At 36.1% G+C, this 24,612-nt stretch overlaps 1 protein-coding gene and 1 non-coding gene across 13 annotated transcripts in view; both read left to right on the plus strand.

Annotated features, from left to right (window-relative positions):
* Positions 1 to 24,612, plus strand: part of Klf8 (KLF transcription factor 8) — a 233,332-nt gene that overhangs the window by 194,919 nt on the left and 13,801 nt on the right. For 10 of the 12 annotated variants that reach the window (XM_078034786.1, XM_078034787.1, XM_078034789.1 and 7 more), the window contains 4 exons: positions 10,075 to 10,148; positions 19,541 to 20,105; positions 23,051 to 23,162; positions 23,814 to 23,953. In XM_078034786.1, coding sequence (XP_077890912.1) covers positions 10,077 to 10,148; positions 19,541 to 20,105; positions 23,051 to 23,162; positions 23,814 to 23,953 — 889 coding nt within the window. In that variant the 5' untranslated portion in view covers positions 10,075 to 10,076. Of the gene's footprint in view, positions 1 to 7,208; positions 7,399 to 10,074; positions 10,149 to 19,540; positions 20,106 to 23,050; positions 23,163 to 23,813; positions 23,954 to 24,612 lie in introns of those variants that run through there. The other 2 variants (XM_078034790.1, XM_040281529.2) reach the window with 2 other exon arrangements.
* Trnaa-agc (transfer RNA alanine (anticodon AGC)) lies at positions 5,096 to 5,167 on the plus strand. The gene has a single exon. It is a non-coding gene; the product is annotated as a tRNA-Ala (tRNA).

The following is a 24,612-nucleotide window of genomic DNA, read 5'->3' on the forward strand; positions in this document are numbered from 1 at the left end:
TTCTTCTAACTGCCACCCCCTGAATTTAGGCAAGCAGTGCAAAAAAAAAAAAAAAAACAATAGCCTATGGATCAAATACAGCTCACATGTATGTTTCCCCTAAAATTTGAAAACTCTCATTTATAAATATATTTTATCTGGGCTTTGTTGTGCATGACTGTAATCCCAGCAACTCAGGAGGCTGAGGCAGAAGGATTGCAAGTTCAAAGCCTTCCTCGGCAATTTAGCAGGGCCCCAAGCAACATAGAAAGGCGCTGTTTCAAAATAAAAAGGGCTAGGGATGGGGCTGGGGTTGTGGCTCAGGGGAAGAGGGCTGGGCTAGCAAGCCTGAGGCACTTGGTTCAATTTTTAGCACCACATAAAAATAAAATAAAAGGTATTATGTCCACCTACAACTAAAAAATAAGTGTTAAAAAAAGGTCTGGGGATGTGGCTCAGTGGTTGAGCACCCTGGGTTCAATTCCCACTTCCAAAAAATAAAAAAATGTATTCTAGGTGTGGTAATGCATTCCACAGAGCTTAAAATCCAACATACACAAAACTGTACAGTGGACTCTCTCCCCTATTCCTGTCTTCTAGCCACCCATTTTTGCCTCACTAGAGTTAACTCCTAATTCATAAGGAGTATTTTCAGGGATATTTAATGTAGGTCAGATAATAAATATGTATACTCCCGCTTCCCTTTTATACACAAATGGTAACACATTCTACACATTGTTCCACAACTTGTTTTGTCTACTTAAAAATATACTTGAGATCTTTCCATATAATACATAGAATATGTCTCATTCTTTTGTGTGTCTGCATAGTTTTTCACTATATGGATGAACCATGATTTATTTAAACAGTTTTCTATGGATTGGCAGGCTCTTTCCAAACATTTGCAATGTTGTAATAGCAATAACAACTTTGTAAGTTCTATATGAGAGGAATAGGGCTGTCATAACAAGATATCACTGACTGAGTCTGCTAAACAACAGAAATTTAATTTTTTGACATTCTGGAATCTAGAAATATTAGATCAAGATGCCAGGATGTTCATATTCTTTTGAGAGTTCTTTTCCTTGTCTTCATAGCTGCCTTCTTGCTACATACTCACATGACCTTTATGCAAGGAGAGAGAGAGAGAAAGAAAACTCTATGGTGTTTCTTCTTATAAAGACACTAATTCTATCAGATTAGAACCCTACCCTTATGACCTCCTTTAACCTTAATAACTTCCATAAAGGCCCTGTCTCCAAATACATTCACATTGGGGGTGAAAGTGTTAACATAGCAGAATGTCAATTTTCCTAGTCTCAGACTTTAAAAATTGGTTGACTTCCAATATTTCAGAATCAGATTTTACTTTGAAATTCTAGAATTCAAGATTTTCCAGAATAATCAGAAGATACTAAGCCAGTATTCGCTCCTGGCAAAAATTGCCTAGAGTTTATGAACTGCTCTCTCTATCCCTTTTAGACAGGACATATATTATCTGTTCATTGTGTTCGTCATCTGGCCTAGGTGACCTTAAACTGTCTGGCCATTCTAGGTATTGAATTTGTGGCAATTTTGCAAGTTCTTACCATAAAATAAATAGAATATTCTATTAGCTTCTAGTTTTGCATTGATTCTTCCTCCTCTTCATTCTCTGAGGATTATTGCCAGGATATTGTCCTTAAAACACATTTAAAAAATTATTCCTCTTTTCTTTGTCATTTTATTAAGCACCTACAAAATTCTAGGTATCATGCTAAAAGCTGGGGTTATAGTGGTGAATAATTTTAAGTGGGAATCTTCGTCTTCATAGAGTTTATAATCTACTTTTTCTCTCATTTGAATTCCCTTTAGGACTCTTCTTAGTTCTTCAAGCTCCACTTCATAACAAACAATTCTTTGGGGATTTTTTTTCTGACTGTTCCATTCTCAGTAATCTCTCATAGCTTCAAAGGCTCATAACTTCAAGTTACAATTCACTGAAACAGCATCCACTACTTTCTAATGCTTTTTTTTTTCTTTGTACGGGCATTGAACCCAGGGGCACTTAACCACTGAGCCACATCCCCAGCCTTTTTTGTATTTTATTTAGAGACAGGGTCTTGCCGAGCTGCTTAGGGGCTCACTAAGTTGCTGAGGCTGGCTTTGAACTTGAAATTCTCCTGTCTCAGCCTCCCAAACAGCTGGGATTACAGGCGTGTGCCACCATGCCTGGCTTCTTTTAGTGCATTTTTTGAGGGTTCGAGGAATAGAACCCAGAGCCTTGGGCATGACAGGCAAGCACTCTGACACTGAGCTAAATCCCTAGACAATTTTTTTTTGAGACAGAGTCTCACTAATTTGTGCAGGATGTTCTGGCACTGGTGATTCTGTTGCCATAGCCTCCTGAGTGGCTGGGATTACATGTGTGTACCACAGTTTCCAGCCTTTGTCTTGTAAAGTTTGACTGCTATCTTTATGCCTAGTTTTATTTTATCACATGAACCTGGAATCTCAAGCTCAAATCTCAGCAAGACCCAGTAAAAAGAGAGGAATGTCATGTCTAAAGGGAGCAGCCACTGATCATCTCCAAATATTTTTTCAATGTATACTCCGTGTTGTAAGATCTGTCAAGTGTTCAGAAAATCAAGAAATAGATTTTCTTTTTAAATGAAATTTCCTGTATTTGAAAAATTTTCAGCTAATCATATTTTAATTTATAACATCTTGATGGGAACCAATTCTGTGACTTCAGTTACTAAACAATTTATTATGACTTTGGTATTACTTAGTCTCTCTGACCTCTTATTTCCTCATGTGGAAAATGAGATCAACAATAGTAGCTATCTCACAGACAATTGTGAAGATTACATATCCCCTGTTAGAAATACCATAGGAATGAAATGTTGTAATTTCTAGGATTTACCTAAAAATATCCACTGAGATGGGGCAAGTAATTTGGAGTGCAAATAAAATAAGATTTGCCTTTAATTGAATATATTTGAAGCTGGGAATAGACACATAGGAGTCTGTCTCTATGCATTTGAAATCATCCATAATAATTTTAATGCCATTGGAATGAAACTCAAGTTTACGTAGTGGTTTGTAGGGAATTTAATTGTTTTTCTTGACATCAACCTCACTGGTCAGCAGAAACTTGGATGATTATTGTGGATTTTCCATCTATGGACTTTATCATGCAATACCCTGTGGAATTTAATTATTTATTTATTTATTTATGAATATTATAACTAGAAGGGGCCTGAAAAAGAAAGTAGTTTCAATAACATTTTGAGTAACAGGTAACAGTGGAGCTTGGTCTAGAATCCAAGTCTACCAGCTCCTAGTTAAATTATTTTTCCTTTATTTCACACTGCCTTCTTTAACTAGAGCACTTTTATTATAAATTCTACCACTGGCTGAGTGTGGTGGTGCACACCTGTAATCCCAGTGACTCAGGAGGCTGAGGCAGAAGGTTTGCAAGTTGGAGGCCAGCCTCAGCAATTTAGTGAGGCCATAAGCAACTTAACAATACCTGTCTCCACATAAAAAATAAAAAGGGTGGGGGTGTGACTTAGTGGTTAAGCACAGCTGGGTTCAATCCCCACTACCAATCAATCAATCAATCAATAAATAAATAAATAAAATTCCGCCAGGGTATTGCATGTAAGATTATTATTTGAACATAAATGTACTTGTTTAATGGTGTTTGAAGACAGAGGGACTAATTCTAGAAATCTGAGGTTACATTTGTGCAATTTTTAAAAATCTGTTCTTTCAGGTCATCCTCACAACGATCCTGTGATGTAAGTGAGAAGAAGTTAATTCCACTTTCCACATTAAGTGATAGGACTTGCCCAAGGTCACCTAACAATTTGGTGATTAAACTAGAACCAAAACTCATATGGGAGTTTATCATCATTCTCTTTAGCTTTTAAGTTTTCCAGAATGAGGACTCCCTAGCACATTTCAAGGTGATTTATCAGTCATACATATTTGTTTTATTTCTTGTAGTAAAGAAAATTGGGCTTAACATCAGCATCTGAGGAGAGGACAAATATGTGAAAGCATTAGATGCCATGCAGGTGATACTATAGAATATGAAGTCATAGGAAATAGAGATAAATATATCAAAAATAATAAGATAGGAATTGTTACTCTAACTGATTTGGATCTTTAAAATATGACTTTGTTTTTGTACTTTATTTTGTGATTTTTCTGACAGAAATCATCCTAAAAATTACATTGAGATCTTACAATTATGTCTTACAAACAAATTATTATATGTGTTACCATGATTTATCTTCTTGACAACCAAATGAGAGGATATATTTCCATTTTGTGTATGAGAAACTGGGGCATAGAAAGGTCAAATGACTTGCACAAAATCATCCAGCTTTGTTCTGGTGTATCTCATCACCTTATCTTTTTATTACCTCACACTACTTCACTACTTCAAACTTGACTAACTGTTGTGATGGTATAATATTCAATTTCATTCTTTCTGTCACTGAAATTCACACATGGTATGTGCTGTCACACCGGACTCATTTTTGTGATAATGTGTTCTTTTCTCTTAAACTTCTATTCTTTTTACCATCCCAGTTGCCCCTGACACACACATATTTTCTTTTATCTCATTCTAAGTAGCAGGAAATGCAAGTTATAGGGGTTTTCTGTCTTGAAGTCACTTCTGAGTACCTGCTGCGTGTTTGGACTAAGTACTTCAGAAACCCTCCAGCTTTTGTGTATATTGAAATCTTTCCATAGGAAAGTCATAAGGATTTGTCCACTGAGATACTACTGTTGGGATTTCTTTGAGGTTGAGTTTTCTGATAATGTCCAAAGTGATAGATGTGAGGCTCTTTGAAGGAAATAGGATAAATTAGAGGATCTTGCAATCTCCTTTTATTGGGTAGTTTGTTTTTAGCAACCATTTACCCTCTGTTATGGGACCTGCTTCAAGCAGAAGTTGGGGATCCATTTGCCTCCAGATCAAGACGCATTATAACTTTATTATGGCTGTATTATAGCTCCAGGCTGTTGAAATTCAAATCCCCTTTCTGCCATTCCTAGGTGGGTGATTTGGGGATAAACCACTTCATCTCTCTCTGCTCATTTTTAAAATGGGGAGAATTGGGGTGTGGCTCAGTGGTAGAGTGCTGGCCTAGCATGCCTGTGGCCCTGGGTTTGATCCCTAGCACTGCAAAAAATAAAAAATAAAATAGGGTAGTACTCACTACAAGGATTGTGAGGAGTAAATGTGATAATATTATTTTCACAGAACAGTACCTGACACATAGTAAGTACTTGGGGAATACAGACTATTATAGAGCTTTTTATCACCATTCCATTGTTAATGTCATGATACAGAGTAACTTTAATCCTGAAGGTTTTTGTAAAGACCCATCCTAACACTACTTTCTATTCCCCTAGAAGATATATAATAAACCATCTAAAATATATGTGTACTCTAGTCCTTTAATTATGTTTTCTAATAATAAAAATATAGGTAGCACTGTTCAAAAAATGATCCATAATCTCAAAACACTAAAAGATTGTTTCTCATATTTTAATAGTTTCAGCATTTTTTATGTTCAGAGAATGTAGGTGAATATCTGTATAAGGTCCTCCTAAGTGATTATTTTGTTGTCTTCAAACTTGATCTTTTAGCAGACAGTTTTTCATGAAAAATGTACTCACCAGATTTGAGGTATTCAAAAGTAGTGAGAAGGCACTAAGAGGATAAAAGTTTAAGTTCTGATTCCAGGACTTCTAAACTGTGTGTCATTGAGCCTCCAAATCAGTGATCTGTGAAATGGGAATTATATGAATGCTATCTCTTTCCCTGTTGTAGAGTTGTGCAGATACAGAAGAGGGATTATTATTTGCATTGCCCAATGTCTCTATTCTCTTAAGGCACTAAGTCCTTTCTTAAATGTGTATACTATTCCCTGTTTCTTTTTAGTTGTAGGCTCTAATAACTCTGCTTTGCTTCCCTCCTTAAAGTTCTTATTTCATCTCTAGGCATTTTTCCTTTTCCAAGGTTGGCCAAAGGGTAGGATGTGGTCTTCTTAGTGAGCCATCTCCTCCTGTCCCTTGGAGGCACCCTTTACTTTCATAAAACAAGCAGATCATTATAGGAAATGCCAGTTGGGTTAAAAAAAAAAAATACACTTCGGAACATGACAGAAGTACATAATCTTATCAACTTCCTGTGCCCATGGTCTTCTATCTTACATATGGGAGACATTGACCACTGGAAATGTGGCTCAATTCTCCTTTATTTCCTTTCTCCAATATCCCTGCACCTAGAAGAAAGACCAGGAAATATAGCTTCTAAACCCAAAGGCTCGAAGAGCCAAACCAAGCAGAATTGTAGTTACCTTAAGTATGTAATTTTCATTTTTGATGCCCTCCTGCCTGGGTGATTCACATCTCGATGGCCCAGACCAGTACTATAACTTCCTTTGCATATTTTCTCACTACTTCCCTCACTGACAGCTTCTGTGCATCTGTCTGGTCTCTCCTAGATACTTAGAGAAGCAATTCTGACTCTATAAAGAGGTTTATAAAGCCCTCTTTTTCAAAAACAGCTTTATAAAAAACCTTCAGTGGGCCCTAATTCCTTATTTTTTAATTTTACCTGACTAAACATTGAAGATACAAAAGTTTTAAAAGGGAAGTTTTTACATCTTCCCAAAACTTTTTCTGTAGTCACTCCTACCAACATGTAGAATATAGATGAGAATTATCTAATGACTATTTGGCTATTCATTTGATGACATTTGGCTATTTTTTTTTTACCCAACTGGCATTTCCTATAATTTCTCAACCAGAAATGGCTGAGACATTCCTATTTGTCATCTATTCCCTTTGCCATTTGACTAAAATATTTGTAATGTAGATAGGACAAGAGATATTTTTAGGTTTCTTGACAATTATTATTAAAGCTTTAGGAGATAAGCAGCTGTGGTTCTGGATGTGGCTCTAACTTTGCTTATTCTCATGATCATATATTCATTTACTCACCAGACATTAGGTCATAGTATATAGGAGATACTCTGCTAAAAGAGAGAGGAATAAAAGTAGGTAACTATGGATGAGCTTACCTGGTATTCAGAAAAAGAGATAATACTTCTTTGTGCCAGGTTCTGTTGTAAGCACTTGAACATTTACTAACTTTATATTATTATTCCCATTTTACAAATCCTCACAACAACTATATGAACTAATATTATTCCCATTTTACAGATGAGAAAACAGACACAGGGAGCTGGGAAACTTTGCCTAATGTCTTACTATTAAGAAGTCTCAGTACCAGAATTTGACCTCAGACACTCACTCCAGAACCCACACATTTTATCACACTTCAGTAACAATATGGAGTGTACGAGAAGGAGAAGTGGCTGGCAAATGATGAAGATCCAGGTTTAAGAGGTATTTCTGGAGTAGAATTTGTTGTGGCTGATGACCAGTTGAAGAGAGAGCGAGCGAGCGAGCGAGAGAGAGAGAGAGAGAGAGAGAGAGAGAGAGAGAAGTGTCAAAGTTGAGTGACCCTCAGATTTTTAGCTTGATAGATTAGCTTGATGATGATGCTAGAAATAAAATATGTAAAAATAAATGAGCATTTTGTGAGCTTATTGAGTATAAAGGACCTGTTGGATACTTAGGAGATATTCTGAGCCATAGCTCAAGATTCTGACCATCAGTAATAATGAGGACTGGAGATAGTAAATTCAGGAGCAGAGTGCTTGCCTAGCATGCACAAGGCCCTGAGTTCAATCCCCAGCACCAAAATAAACAATAATGATAGTAATGGTTGTAGTGATGGTGATGAGAGTGGTTAATAAGGAATTTTTTATATGCCAAGAATTGTTTTGAGTGCAGTTATACGTACTTAAAGGCAATATGATTTTTCCCCATTCTTGGCAGGTAAAGAAAATGAGCTTTATTGAGGCTAAATAGTTTTTCAATGTCATTCTTCTTCCTCAGTCCTGTTTTCTCTTAATCCATAGGAATTAAAGAAAACCAGATAGAACATGGCTCTTGTAAATTGTCCTGGCTAGAAAAATGAGGCTTAGTCAAGGTGTTGTGACTTCAGGGGGACAACTGAATTCTCTCCACATTCTCCTATAAATTTTCCTGGTAACAACAAAGCAAGTTCCAGCTTTTTTGTTTCCCTCCAACAATGTAGACTATATAAGAATTATCTGACCTAACACTGTTTTTCTATCATCACACTCCATTTTCCCATTCCAGGAATCAGAAAATGCTTTGCTGTCCTCTCTGACACCTCTTATTTTGTAGTTAATCATACAACAGGCATCTCTCTTATATGCTCTCTCTAATTTTCTTTCATTCTGTCCTACTGTTTTCCAATTCCTGTGCTTGAGAAAACATATTTCCTTGCCTTTTTTCCTATCATTATCATCAAAAAATTCATAAACTTATTGAACATCTAACATGCATCAGGCAATGTTCTAGGTCCTTGGAATATATTAGTGGAAAAAGCAAGGAGGTCAAATTATTATGGAAATTATAATTTTTCTGAGTTCTAGACTCAACTGTTCTTATTCTTTCTCATTTTTTGCTATACTTCTTTCTCCATTATATCACCCCTGAGAAGTTCCATAGAAGCCTTGGGGCTATGTAGAAAATAGTTCAAAATCCTTTCATTCTAAACAGATGAGTTGAATCTTTAAAAAAAAAAAAAAGGCCTTGTCAAAATTGTGAAATGGTTCTTGTGCATCAGACTACCAGGACAAGATTCTGCTACATTTTTCTGGCTCTCCACATGTCTGGTTGGCCCAGAGCCCAAAATCATAGTAATGTTCCTAGTACAGCTTTGGACACACAGTATCTATGTTTGGTGAATGAATGGAGGTTATGTGTACAGTTCTCATATACCTGCATCAAAGATGTCATGAATTTTTAAATAAAATTGGACATATGGTGCTTTAAAATGTTAAGTTTCCAGGGCTGGGAATGCTCGCCTGGCATGCACGGGGTGCTGGGTTCGATCCTCAGTACCACATAAAAATAAAGATGTTGTGTCCACTGAAAACTAAAAAATAAATATAAAAATAAAATAAAATGTTAAGTTTCCTTGTATGTTTCTGCTCTAATTAGGGATGATTTTCTCAATTCTTGACATTCAACAAATGAAATAATTGTTTTCAGGTTCCTCCTTTACATTTTTGTGTTACAATATTATAATTTTGTATCCTTGTTGATTGTGTATTTGTTGTATTTAACTGAATTATGTTTTAAATGGCTGTTGTGATGTGACCTTTAAAATTAATACTTCTGTGTATTTGACATCCAAAACAATTAAGATTTATGAACTTTTGAAATGTAATCAGGTCATAGGCGAGAGAAATAATTGTAATTGACTTGGGAACACTTAATGTGATCTTATATCTCACTGATCAAGTCATAAGTGAGTTGTGGATTTGGCTTCCTTACCATGTTTTTCTCTCAGGGGAGATTGGACTATACACAGATCAAAGAAAATCTAGTTGAAGAAGAGAACTTGATAGGTGTTTTAGGAAAAATTGTGATGTTTCAAGGCAGCTGAATGAGGCTACCAACTCTCTCATTTCATAAAAGGGATAGATATCTAAAGAGGAAAGGGAAGACTAGTTTTTATTAGCCCCCCTCCCCGTTTGTATATTTAAGAGAGGTAAACAGATAAATACTTCTCTGGAGAATATTTAATCCCAATGTATAGATATTTTAATTGAGTCAATATCCATACAGGAGCTTAGAACTCAGGAGAATAAGAACTGGATCAGGAGGAGAGGATTCTGGAAATTATGTAGTTATGCTGATATTCCTATGAAGTTGAACTGGTTGGAGAGGTTGGAAGAAACAGATTACCTGTATGCAGAATATGGGGGCAAGTGGGAGTCTAATATGTTGGGGACACATCAGGCCTATCTTGATGAGTATAATAAATCTAAATGTTTTAATGACTTCTAAGTATCTATTAAATCCTGAAAAAGTGTATTCTCAGAACACATACAGGGGTAACCAAGGATAAGTGGCATACTGTATATTCAGAGTGGGTTAGGTCTTGTTCTAAAAGTTATCTTTCCCTTGTATTTTTTCCAGATATGGATCAACTCATAAACAACTTGGAAGTCCAACTTAATTCAGAAGGTGGCTCAATGCAGGTATTCAAACAGGTCAGTTATCAGGTACTAATATTGAGCCATAAGAGTGTTGAGGACCAGTAATTATTGCAGAGCTGAAGCTCATTTTTTTTTCTAACATGTTTGGAGTCTGAGACAGGAAGGAGGAAGATAGATTTCCAGGAAGTATTTGAATGCCTGGGGATTAGTTTCAACTATAGAGTAGATCTGTCCTAAAAGAAACAACCACTGGGATCAAGGCTGTAAGAACAATATTAGACCTTTGGTAGACCATAGCAATGATTTATCTAGCACTATCTCATATTTCAGGTATTGTGAAGATTAAATACATTCTCTTTTTTAATCTCCACAATAATCCTATTGAATATTGTATTAGCCAGGGAAATAGAGGCAATAAAATGTATATAGAGATAGATACCTAGTAAATATAAAGAGATTTTATGAAATTGGCTCACGTGCTTTACAGAGGCATGACGAGTCCAAAATCTGATGGGATAGGCCAGCAGACTGGAGACACAGGAGTTTGAGTTTGCAGTTTGAGTCCAAAAGCAGACTGTTGGCAGCAGATGTCTATCCACATTATGAAGGTTAATGTACTTTACTCAAAGCCAGTGATTTAAATGTTAGTCTCATCAAAACTGAACAATCAGTCCATCAGTCAATCAATCACAGAACCATCTACACCAATGTTTGATCAAATATCTGGCACTGTAGTTGGAACATAAAATTAACCATCACTATTCTCAGGGTTCCCATTTTACAGAAAAGAAAACAGGCCTTGAACAAGGATTCAAAACATTATTTTTTATAGATAAGCATTCTGTGCTATATATTGAAGTTCCATCTTGCTCACAGTTAAATTTTAATCCACTGTATAAATGAAAGCCAAATATAGTCAAAATTATCTTTGAAAGTTGCCTGTAAATTTGAGTATCCAATTTTGTGTATACAGTATTTATCTGTTTTTTCTCATTCCCAGATAAACTATATGGATTACTTTTGGTTTTAGGAGTCATATTTATCTTTTATTTATCATTAAATATTTGGCCCATGGTATATAATTGAATTTGTTTTATATATATATATATAACAAATTGAATTTGTTACATATATATATATGTAACAAATTGAATTTGTTACATATATATATGTAACAAATTGAATTTGTTACATATATATTGCTGAGACTCCTTTGTAGTATTTTAGGGATATTAAACTCAATTTAATGTCTTGTTTACTTAGCTGTTGTCATTTAGAAACTATTAGCACATAAAAACTTGCTAATTATTGCAAAACATCTGCTAGTTGCTGGAGTTTAGTGATAGTTAATACCAAGAGGAAGGTGAGTTTTTGTATTGTTAGATAAAACTATCTACTGTATGAATGTTGTCCAGCATGCATTGCTACTTTATTTTACAATCTCAGTGTGCTTAACTATGATACCAGATATGTTTTTCCATGCATTATTTAAGTATAGTAAAATTCCAGAATTTGAAGGGACTTTGAAATTGGTTCAGTGTGTAGAAAATTCTAGATAGTAGGTGATTAAAGCACTTTGTATTCTGCCATTTTCAGGATATATTTACATTTAGTAAAATAAGATGCTTGTAGTACATAGCCATAGAACACTAGCCATGTCTTAGGGCACAAAAACTAGGGGCTGGTGCTCTATAACCACACAATGCTAGCATTGTGGAAAATGCCTCCTGGTTTGGTTCATTATATGGTTTGTTTATGTCACAAATTATGATCTGTGATCGAATGTCTTGCTGAGAGCATATGTACTGCTCTCCCTTCTCTGAATTCTTATATCAACATATCATTACAAATGAGCACTTGGTTGTCACCTGCCCTTTATTTCTAGTTTCTAATTATTTCCTAGAAGTTGGATTTCTTGATTGAAATGTATGAACAGCTTTAGGGTTATTTATTGTTGTTAACATTTTGAAACATATTTTTGCATAGTTTCATATCCCCCCCTCTTTATTTTCTCTTTCCCCACTCCCTTCATCCCTCTCTCTCTTCCTCTCTCTCTCATGTTTTCTTACTTTTGAAAGTAAGCTGCATCAGTAAATTTTGCCCCTAAATAATGTAGCATGCATCAACTGCAAATAATGACATTCTGCTACATAGCTACATGAAAGAAAATGAACAGGATTTCCATAATAAGATCTAATTAAGTCATACATTTCTAAAAGTTTCTCAGTGCTGCCTTTTCTTACACTGATTTTTTTTCTGCTTGGACTCTGCCTCAGTCAGCCTAATTTACCAACCCCTACTACTTTTTTTAAGGTCCAAATTCCAATTTTATCTTTTCTGTAAAACTTTAACTGACAACCCTAACTCACAAATCTCTAGTGCACTTGCACCCCTGAAATGCTAACTTTTTGTACTTTCATGTAGCTCTGCTAGTTACTTGTTCTCCATTGTGAACAAATTCATATAAATATCTTACTAGTGATATTTTTCAACTATTAATTTACCACCTTCAAAAATTTTATCTTGTCTCTTGCCATCAATATTATTTATGTTTAAAAATCAACTAAGTATCCAAATAAATAAGTGCATGCATAAATAAAGTCCTATATTAGTTTTGTCCTTAGCAATCTGGAGAATTATGGGATTTACATGAGGTATTAGTTTCCTAGAAACCCTGCAGCAAATTACCACAAACTTGGTGGTTTAAAACAAGAGATCCTCACTATCTTGGAGGCCAGAAGTCCAAAATCAAAGTGTTATCAGTGTTGTAGTCCATCAGAAGTTGCTAGGGGAGACTCTATTCATTATTTCTTCCAGCTTCTCATGGATAGGGCATTTCTTGGATTGTGGCCCCATCCCTCCAATGTCTGCTTGTGTTTTTACATCACCTTCTTCTTTTGTATCTATCATTCTTCTGTGTTCCTCTTTTATACATTAGTCATAGAATTTAATGATACCCAGATAATTCAGGATGATGGCCTCACGATCCTTAATTATATCTACAAAGAAAACTTTTCCAAATAAGGTATTATTCAAGGTTTCTAGAGATGAGAATGTGGAAAAATCTTCTTTGGGGTCCACCATTCAGCCTACTACAATGTGTTAAATTTTTATTAGAATGAGATTACTTCATCCATATATCATCCAGAAATTTTCTCAGATGCTTTGAGAAAGAAAAATTGTTTTATCTTATTATTTTTCATTTTCCATAGTTTCATGCTGAATGTTTCCATATTTTATATGAAATACTAAGTAAATACCTAATGAAATAATATAGGCATACATGTAAATATATACATATATATATAGCTTATACATATATATGTACATACATACATATGTACATTTCTGATCTCATTTTCCATAGATGTGGCTGCTACTATCTTATTCCCTTAAGATTGCCTAGTTCATCAGTTTGTACAAATTGATGAATTCTTTTGTCCTACAGTGCTTTATTTCCTGATGCTGTTGAGATGGTGGTGATATAAGATTCAAAATTCCTCTTGATTTAGTTTAAGTCTAGCTTTCTAATAATATCCATCTCCATCCACCTCTATTTTCTCTAATACTAACATGTATGATGTCCTTAATGTAGAAGGTTTAGAGTTTCAGAGGGTTAAACTGATTTTTGACCTAAACAATGAATGTGCACAATATATGTGTGTATGCCCACACATGTGCACCCAGGCATGAAAATGATTAGTCTACACCCAGAGAAAAGCTAGGAGAGACCTGTGTACAAAAACAGCATTCATCTTTCTCTTAGGGAGGAGCCTGGGCTTTATCTTGTTACCATGACAACGCTCCTTACTCTCCTTTCCACCTACTGTGCTGTCTGAAGTATTTTGTTCTTTCATTTTCTTTCTAGTCGTGCCTTCCCACTTTAATGTTCCACATCATGGCTGTTTCAAATAAATGAAAGGTGGAAACTTTGTTTTTAATAGTTGATTTTTCTGACCATTCATCACCTAAGGCTTTTCATCGCTATTTTATCAAATACTCAAGAGCTTAAATCTTTGTGAAATTGACCACCTTTTCTCTGGATTTCTTTCTAGAATCGGGGATTCCTAAGTGCCTTTCTCTATCACCTTTGGTAATATATCAATAAAGATTTTTTTTAAATTGCCAACTCAGATTGGCTTTAAAAAACTGGATTAGGATTCTGGGAATTTGAGAATGAATACTGTGTAAATTAAAGCTTCTCTCAATTTTCTCCCAAGTTTCTGTCCTTTTTTTTTTTTCTCATGCATGACCTTCATAGACTCAAAAATTCTAGAAAGCTGTAGCTTCAGGTTTTAAAATAGAAAATGGGAAAAGTAGCCATTATCTTTCTTGAAGAGTGATAATGATTGGCTAGAGAACACTTAAAAACTGGAGCCATCCCAAAGTATTTGTATTTGTCAAGTTTTTGTTGCTGTGACAAATACCTGAAAAAAAAAACAGCTTAAAGGAGAAAAGGTTTATTTGGGCTCATGGCTTCAGAATATTTATGCCATTGCTTGGCTACAGCAATGGCTCCATTGCTTTTAGGCCTTAAGCAAGGAGAAACATCATGGCAAGTTGGCATAGCAGAGGAAAGCTATACACCCCATGGCATCCAGGAAGCAGAGAGAGAAGCAGAGTCCCAGGACAAGTTATAGATCCCAAGGGCACACCCCGAAGGACCTACATCTTCTAACTAGCTTCCACTTCCAACAGATTCTATGACATCTCAATAGTGAATTAATCCATGGATTAATCCACTAATGAGTTCAGAATCCTCTTGAGCCAATCACTTTCTACAACTTCCACCTCTGAACATTGCTCATTGGGGATCAAGTCTTCAACACATGAGCCTTTGGGGAACAATCCATATCCAAACTGTAACAACAATGAAGATGAAAAATGTGACTTAGAGTGAAAAATCTGATGGCAGAGCTTTAAATCAATGCTCAGATTAACTTTCAAAGTTAATATTCAATGAATAGTAGAATAGGGAGCCAACCTGAATCATCTTAGTGAGAATTTTTTTTTTTTTTTTTTAGGATGGAGATACTGGGAATTATTCAGAGGCACTCACCCACTGAGCCACATCCCTAGTCCTATTTTGTATTTTAGTTAGAGACAGGGTCTCATTGAATTGCTTAGTGCCTTACTTTTGCTGAGGCTGGCTTTGAACTCCCGATCATCCTGCCTCAGCCTCCCAAGCTGCTAGAATTGCAAGTGTGTACCACCGTGCCCAGCTTAGTGAGGATTCTTAAAGTCACCAAAGTTCTAGGGTTGAAAAAACACCCATTCTTTACATTATGTCTTCTTCAGAGTCTTTAAGTATAATGAACTATGTGGAAAGAGAAAGGAAAGCATATAGTGTGTTTTTTTTTTAACAAGAAGGATCCTTATAGTGATAATATAGAATAAATCAGTGTAATTAGGATCCTATGAAAATAATTTTAATCATGTTGAAAAGAGAATCCTCAGTGCACACAAAAACTTTTCATTATGTGACTGTATAAATATTGAAAACTTGTCTTTAAGCCACAAAGCCAGGAATAGTAAGAATAACCTTGAGAGCTGCTTTCGAGAGTAATCTGTTTTGTTGAGGAAGCTTGCTTGCCGAAGACAGTATTGAAACAGAAAATACTTGCTGTGGGCTGGATTCACTTGGATATAACAAGCACTCTTGAAAGTGATATGTACAGAAGGAAAATGTGATGATATGCTTTGAGGAATTTTACTATTAAAACACAGAAACCCAAACAACTAGCCTTCTAACATTTCTATCAAAGTCATGTGATGATGGTAGGAGAGGGGAATGATTGAAGTCCTGTGACAGACTGGGTTTTGGTCTGAAAGACTGCAAGGCAGACTTAATCTATAAAGGGCAACTCAGGATGGCTTATTAGAGCAGGAAAATAATATCTCATCAAGGCAATAAGAATAACCTATTTGTTCTTCAGTTTCTATACTTTCATGAGTTGGTTTCCATTTTAGATCTCCCTAAATTATGTGTTTTCAGTGAAATGAATAACTGTAGATCAAATACCAACTAGGCACCAGGCCTTGAATTAATACTATTATTGTAGGTAGTCCTCAGCATCTTGGAAATGGCCTTTGTTTGGCAAAAGAGAGAAAAATTACCAAAATAATTTTCACTTTATATATTTAGAGTTTCGGCCTCATAAAATAAAATCCAGAAAGTCCCTAATAATTTAGCTACATCTTTTCTTGATGTTATTAGCAGATTGTGTCTATTTATATACCTGCACCCACAATACACATTCTTATAGAAAATAACATTATACCTAACTACTTAAGCTTTTTTGGGGGGTGGGGTACTGGGGATTGAACCTAGGGGTACTTAACCACTGAGCCACATCCCCAGCCTTTTTTTATATATTTTATTTAGAGATAGGGTCTGTCTAAGTTGCTTAGGGTCTTGCAAAATTGCTGAAGCTGGCTTTGAACTAGTGATCCTCCTGCCTCAGCATCCCAAGCCGCTGGGATTATAGGCATACACCACCGTGCCCATTTCTTAATATCATTGACAGCTGTGATAGACTATGGAAACAGAAACCCTTCCTGTTCTCTTTTAGAGATTCCTTGGATTTGGCCTCTTTTATCTGGGAATAAAACAAAACAAGTGGGAAATGTAGGAAAAATAAAAACTTAAATTTGTTTGGAGGATTCAGTGGACTGGGATTTTTATGTCCGGCAAAACCATTCTTGATATTTTCTTCTTTCTTCTCGCTACACCTCACAAATACCACTGCCTAAAGATTCTACTGCCTTCCCCTTCCCCAGATGAATTGAATCCACCCATTAAGGATGGATTATATTAGAAGTATATGCAATAGTACGAGAAATCACAAAAATTATGTCCTGGATGAGTAGACTAAAGCAAGGGTTTAAATTACAAACTAGGCCTGAGTTGAATTAGGGATTTTAAAATCAAGAACCAAATAGTGTCTCAGCATAGCAAAAGGTAAAAATAGGCAACATTCTGGTTAAATTCTGAAGATAAAGCATGGATGCTTTGGGTGCCCTTTACCTCATTCCCAGCATGCTCTGAGGGTTTTTTAAATAAAGTCAGAGCAAGAGAACAGTACCTCCCCAGACCCTTCACCTTTCTCTGAATTAAGGCCCTTATGATCTCAGCTAAATTTAAAAATTATTTATGAACATAATATTATTATCAAACATTACATTTTAAAAATATTCCTTAGTTATAGATGGACACAATACCTGTATTTTGTTTATTTAGCTTTTTGTTTATGTGGTGTTGGGGATTGAACCCAGTGCCTTAGGAGTGTTAGGCAAGCGCTCTACCACTGAGCCACAACCTCAGCCCCACACATTACATTTAACAATAATTCTTTAATATCCAACATCCAGTCAATATTCAGATTTCTCCAAATGTCTCATAAATATCTCACTAAGATGTTTATACTTGCTTTCTTTTTGGTCCTTTTGCGTCCAGTCTTTTCTTTAACACTACCTTCATTGAGGAGCTAGTTAAATCTCATAGAGGGTAGGGATATAGCTCAGTTGGTGGGGTGCTTACCTTGCATGCCCAAGGCCCTGGGTTCAATCCCCAGCACCACACACACACAAAAAAATCTCATAGGAATAGTTCTGCCATATCACTCCACTCTTCCAAACAATTGTCTTCAACCTTTCCTTAATCTTCCAAATATAAAACACCAAAGGATGTTTCTATTTTATATAAAGGATGCATTCTTGAACATCTCTCATAATTTAAAACTATTATGACTCAGAATATCATGGAGACTTGTTGTCAAGATCCAGAGTGCTGCTTGGCAATGGCATACATATTTCACAGTATCTTTTGATGTTTCAAATTACGGAATTCTTAGAAAGTTTTTAGTTAGGTTGGAGCTCTACATTGTTTTATATTACATACAATGGTAATTTATTAGTATTTAAAAAATATTTCTTTACTGACATAGAACATAAAATTTTACATAATAATGGGGTACCATGTAATGTTTCAATACACATCTGTTGAGTCATGTTTAAATCAGGTTAAACATATCTATCTCCTCAAATATTTGGTATTTCTTAGTTGTGAAATTTTTCACTCCTTTCTTTCAGCTTTTTGAAATGCTTTATTGTTATCTAGTCACCATAATGGGCAATAAATAGCCCAGAGTCTCTTGTTCCTATCTAACTGCATCTTTTTTTTTTTTTTTGTACTCATTGTTCAACCTTTCCCATCTCTCCCCTACCACAGTCCCCAATCTCTGGTAGTCACCTAGAATGGTAGAATCTCTAAACTTCTGTGGAATAAACTCTTAGATTCCACATACGAATGAAATCATGCAGTACATATCTTTCTGTGCCTGGCTTGTAATTTCCAGTTCCATCCATGTTGTTTCAAATGACAGGATTTCATTCCTTTTATGGATGAATACTACTCCATTGCTATATGTACAGCATTTTCTTTACTCATTCATTAGTTGATGGACACTTGGGTTGTTTCCATTTCTGGGCTATTGTGAATAGTGCTACAGTGAATATAGGTGTGCAGGTGTCTCTATGACATATATATTTCATTTTCTTTAAATGTATATGCAGTCATAGGCTTTTGTATTTTTTAAATACAAAACAATTTGGAAGTTGGACAATTTAATTTTTCATATAATACAACTAACTATACTGCATTGATATTCATTAAACATATTTGTTTGTTGTATCTCTGCAGACAAGAAACATCTTTCTTACCTTTTTCTGCCTAGAGAAATCCTATTATTTTTAAAACTCATCTAAAATGTCACTTCCTCTATGAAGTTTTCCCTGTCTAGATAAAATGAACCATTCCTTTTTCTTTTTCCAAAATACCTTGTTTATGTGTCACATCACATTTATGGTATAACTCATAAGATACTTGCATTATTCTATACTTTTCTGTGTTAGTATGAATTCCTTAGCTGTACCTTCTTTATGTATGCTGTCACTGGACTTAGCATAATGCTTATAGTACATGCACAGAAAGTAGCGACTTTAATTAATATTGCAGGATTATTGTGAAAATTAAATGAAATGATTTCTATCAGTTACCTGATATAGTACCAGTACTTACTAAAGCTTAGCAAACTTTTTCTCTTTGGTGTATTTGTACCTAATTTTCCCCAACACTTTGTGCTGCAGGAGGGGCACATGTATTTTGTTGCACTGGGAATTGAACCTAGGGGCACTCTCACACGAAGCTATATCCCTAGCCCTTTTTATTATTTATTTTGAGACAGAACCTTACTAGAGTTGCTGAGGCTGGCCTGAAATTTGCAATCCTTCTGCCTCAGCCTCCTGAGACACTAGGATTATAGGTATGTGATTGCACTCAGCTATATTTTTTCAGTGAGAACAGAGATTTTTTTTCTTTTGTTTCTCACATGTCTCTTTAGAATACTTACAGTATTTAGCATCTTTCATTTGATTACTTATTTTAGGTCACTGGTCCTGTTCAGATCAGAGATCCCACTGACACAGCTGACGGAAGTAATATGACATCTCCACCACTCCTGGATGCGAGCCCCATGGAGAACCCAGCCCTTTTTAATGATATCAAGATTGAGCCCCCAGAAGAACTTCTAGCAAATGATTTCAACTTGCCCCAAGTGGAACCAGTTGATCTCTCCTTTCACAAACCCAAGGCTCCTCTCCAGCCTGCTAGTATGTTGCAAGCTCCAATACGTCCTCCCAAGCCACAGTCTGCTCCCCAGGGCCTTGTGGTGTCCACTTCAACATCTGAAACGACCACTTCAGCAAACATCCCTACTATTCTGACTCCAGGTTCTATACTGGCCTCCTCTCAGGGGACTGGTGGCCAACAGATATTACATGTGATTCACACCATCCCCTCAGTCAGTCTGCCAAATAAAATGGGTGGACTGAAAACCATACCAGTGGTGGTGCAGTCCCTGCCCATGGTGTATACCAGTTTGCCTACAGATGGAGGCCCTGCTGCCATTACAGTTCCACTCATTGGAGGAGATGGCAAAAATGCTGGATCAGGTGAGCATTAATGTTTCCCTTGTCCTCAGCCTTGTTTTCCTCCATCTTTTCAAATCATTCTATCTCCTGCCTCTTTTCACTCCCTCCAATTATTCTTCCTCGCTGCTTTAAGGATAGTCTTTCATATACACTGTTTTTATCATATCTCTTCAATGCTTAAGAATGTATAAGAAGGCAGTGGCACCTGTAATCCAGAGGCTTGGGAGGCTGAGGCAGGAGGACTGTGACTTCAAAGCCAGCCTCAGCAATGGCAAGGCACTAAGCAACTCAGTGAGACCCTATCTCTAAATAAAAGAGCTGGGGATCTGGTTTAATTATTGAGTGCCCCTGAGTTCAATCCCCCATACCCTCCCCCAATATAGAATGTATAATGAGCCAGGTGTGGTTATAACCCACTGTAATCCCAGGGTCTCAGGAGGCTGAAGCAGGAGAATCGCAAATTCAAGGCCAGCTTCAGAAACTTAATAAGTCCCTAAACTACTTAGAGGGACTCTGAAAAAAAAAAGGGGGGGGACAAATTTTTTTAAAATTTTTTAATTGTAGATGGACATAATGTCTTTATTTTTAAAATTTTTATGTGGTGCTGAGGATTGAACCCAGGACCTAGCATGTGCTAGGCGAACGATCTACCACTGAGCCACATACACAATTTCTACTTCTGTGATACTTAGTTAACTTATAAGTATCATACCTTTTTTCTTTCCTACAAAATAGTATCTTTAAAATATTGCCATCTTTCCTGTATTTCACCTCATTGGGCATTTATTACCCACCTTTTATTTTTTGATTACCTGTATCATAAATATATGGGCCTTATTCCCTACTGAATTATAAATTCCTCAAGAATAATACTGTCTTCTTTTGTGTGTGCGTGTGCCTTTCCAGAGACCTTAACACAGTGTTACATAGTAGTTATCTTACAACATATAATTTAATGAGCAAACAAATGAATATTTGTCCAGAAGAGAAATCATATGCTGTAATCTTTCTTTTTATTTAATTTTTAAGTTCAGAATTCCTAAGAGTATAAAGTCTCCTTTTCACCATTATCTCCCAGCAATGCTGTTCCCCTCCTAGAGAGGTATATCTATTTTAGTTTGTAATCAGGAATGATCAAAGAAAATTATATGGCCTCAGAGGTGGTACAAGATATTTAGCTTCACCACATCTATAGTATTACAGTCAGTTTTGTGCATTGTGCCTTAGGAAAGACATTTACAAATTGGGAGGATTATCATAAGATTGAAATCAGGATGATAAGAGGATTCAAACCCATGTCAATTGTAAAGTTGACAATATTTAGCATGAATTAAAAGGGCCAAAGGGAAGAGATGTGGATGGAAATTATTAGGAACAAAATTTTAGCTCATTATAATAAGGAATTTTCAAGGAGTTCTCTTCATTTGAAATTCAATGTCCTGTGATCATTCCATCACTAAATGTAGAGGTTAAAAACCAACATACAAAGCCTCAAGTTTCTGAGACTCTGCAGTGCTTTTCTAAATAAAAATATTATTATAGAATAGTGGTTAATTGTGATATTGATAAATATTCATAATTATCTTGTTTTTGAGACATGATATCAGTTTCTGTATAAGAGGAGCCCAAAAAAAGGTAATAAACTTTCCCTGTGTGAAAATTTTCTGATAAGGCAGTCGGATCATCAAGGGGTGATTTGAAGGAGCATTGAATTCTTCCCCACCCCCACTCAAAGTATTCATCAATTCACCAGAGCCACCTTAAATAAACAAACTAAAATTTTTTTAAAGGTGTAAAATAGAGTTCCAAGATAAGGACATTAATTCAATGGCCTCCAAAATGGGGTGTTTAAACCTTAGGGAGGCACACAAAACAACTGGAGTGTAATAACAAATTACCAAAATTTATATTCTTACCCTTTTTCATGTCACTTTTTGTTTTTCATAATGTACAAAAACTTTTAAGACACCAGTACATTTATATCACATTCACATACAGACACAGAGAGACAGACATGTACATATACTGAGATGTATGTTTAAAATTATTTAGTGATTAATAAAGTATAAAGACACCTGGACTAGCCAAATACTTCCTCTCAACCTATACCCACCCTCAGGTGGGTGTAAATTTTGAAGCTTTCAGTGGGTCTGGGCGTCTATTGAGCACCTGACTGAACTTTGCTAGGAAATGAAAACAGCAGTGGTTGATAATAAGGAATGTTTGAGGGCTTCTCCCAACAGTACCACAAAAGAAGAGTTCTAACATATGTCAAGCATCTACTAGGTGCTAGGTACATGTTTTATTGCACTTATTATTTTCATTTAGGAGCATGAAGGCCAAAGGAGATGTTCAAACCTCTAGGATAATCCTAGAAATTATTTTAGAACAACCAGGGAACCATTCAGAGAATTCAGTTCAACAAACATGTTGAATCTGACTTTTCAACAGACCCTGTCCTGGAATCTGGAGATGGAGACATGAATCATACTCAGATCCTATCCTAGAGAAATTCACATTCTAGTGGTACAAAATAATTCTTACCATTCTTCTTTTAAAGGCATTTCTGTTCTTTGCTATGCTAAAATTTTATATATTATCATCTTCTTTCCACACATATACACTTCTCCCAGCTCTCCTCTTTCTTTATTTTTCTATTAGGGGGAGGTGGGCATTTCAGGGGATTGAACCCAAGGGTACTTAACCACTGAGCCACATCCCCAGCCCTATTTTGTATTGTATTTAGAGACAGGGTCTCACTGAGTTGCCAAGGCTGGCTTTGAACTCTCAATCCTCCTGCCTCAGCCTCCAGAGCCATTGGGATGACAGGTGTGCACCACCACAGCCAGCTTTATTTTTCTTTTTTGCTGGTACTTCTCAATATTGATCAAACTGAGAATCCTGAAAATGATTGTGGAGGCACATACATTCTTTCTGGCTCATACTGCTTCTTTCTTTGCTTTTAGTGAAAGTTGATCCCACCTCCATGTCTCCACTGGAGATTCCTAGTGACAGTGAAGAGAGTGCAATTGAGAGTGGATCTTCAGCCTTACAGAGTCTACAGGGACTCCAGCAAGAGTGAGTACTTTTGTCTTTACTTCAAGTCTGTATCTTGTGTGTGTGTGTGTGTGTGTGCGCTTGAATGCATAGAGATGGACTTAATTTTCAGAAACAGGGTAAAAAAATTGGCAATATAGGCAAACTGCCTTCCCAGAGAAGATATATGAGTTCATGTGCACACATGTGCATGAACACGTGCATAAAGGTTATGGTAGAGTTATATTCTAATTGTAGATCATTAATTTTACCCTTGAAAACAATCTCCAAATTCCTCATAAATTCAGTTGTGTACTCTTTTTCTCTGTAAGTTTAAAACAACCTGACTTTCTAATGTTGAAACTAATTGGAAGTAATTGGTTTGTGTTTAGCAACCATGTGTATGAAAAATGACACTCATCACGGTGAAATGGTTGCCCTATTTGGGAACACAACCACCCAAGGAAATGTTACCATTTCCCATGCTTTTTCAGGAACCTTCACTCCCTGAATAGAATGGCCTAGTTGAAAGAATTGCTTGCATTATTCCAATTACTTCTTCACTTGTAGAGCTAACATTAAATTTGCATAAATTAAAAACTGGTATGAGGTAGAACCACTTTAATAAACTCTATTTCTTTAGATTCTACTTTAAAGCCATACTTTGGCCTATTTCTCTCTTTCTTTGCTCAGACCAGCAACAATGGCCCAAATGCAGGGGGAAGAGTCACTTGACTTGAAGAGAAGACGGATTCACCAATGTGACTTTGCAGGATGCAGCAAAGTGTACACCAAAAGCTCTCACCTGAAAGCTCACCGCAGAATCCATACAGGTCTGCCTGCCCCCAATTCAACTCCAAAACACTCACACTCTCACTCTCTCTCTCTCTCTCTCTCTCTCTCTCTCTCTCTCTCTCTCTCTCTCTCTCTCACACACACACACACACACACACACACACACACACATACACACAGAGAGAGAGAGAGAGACATACACACACATGAATCTTTGAGAGCTAGGAAGAGAAGGAAGTCTTGAGGCAAAGATGGATTCATTTGGGGGCTGGAGTGGTGGCTCATTGGTAGAGTGCTTGCCTAGCATGTATGAGGCACTGGGTTCAATTATCAGCACCACATAAAAATAAATAAAATGGAGGTCTGTTGACAACTAAAAAAAATATTTTAAAAAGAGATGGATTCATTAATATTCATGGACAGGCCCAACTCATGGTTTTAACCTCCATGTCTCATTCATGTTCTATGACAACATTTATAAAACGAGACTAGCAAAACATGAAACCTGGTTTCTTATGAGTGGTTGTCATTCTTGGTGAGCACCCATGGGTCTTTCTAATTAAGAAGCCATAACACTGAAGCAAAGATTAAGGCAGCTAAAACATTATTACCTCCTTTGTGACTAGGGTCCCCAAAATTTTAATGAGCATGGAAAAGCACAAAAGCAATTTAAACTTAGTGATATTAAAAAAGGCTT

Source organism: Ictidomys tridecemlineatus, chromosome X (genome assembly GCF_052094955.1).
Source record: "Ictidomys tridecemlineatus isolate mIctTri1 chromosome X, mIctTri1.hap1, whole genome shotgun sequence".
Classification (NCBI taxonomy): Eukaryota; Metazoa; Chordata; class Mammalia; order Rodentia; family Sciuridae; genus Ictidomys; species Ictidomys tridecemlineatus.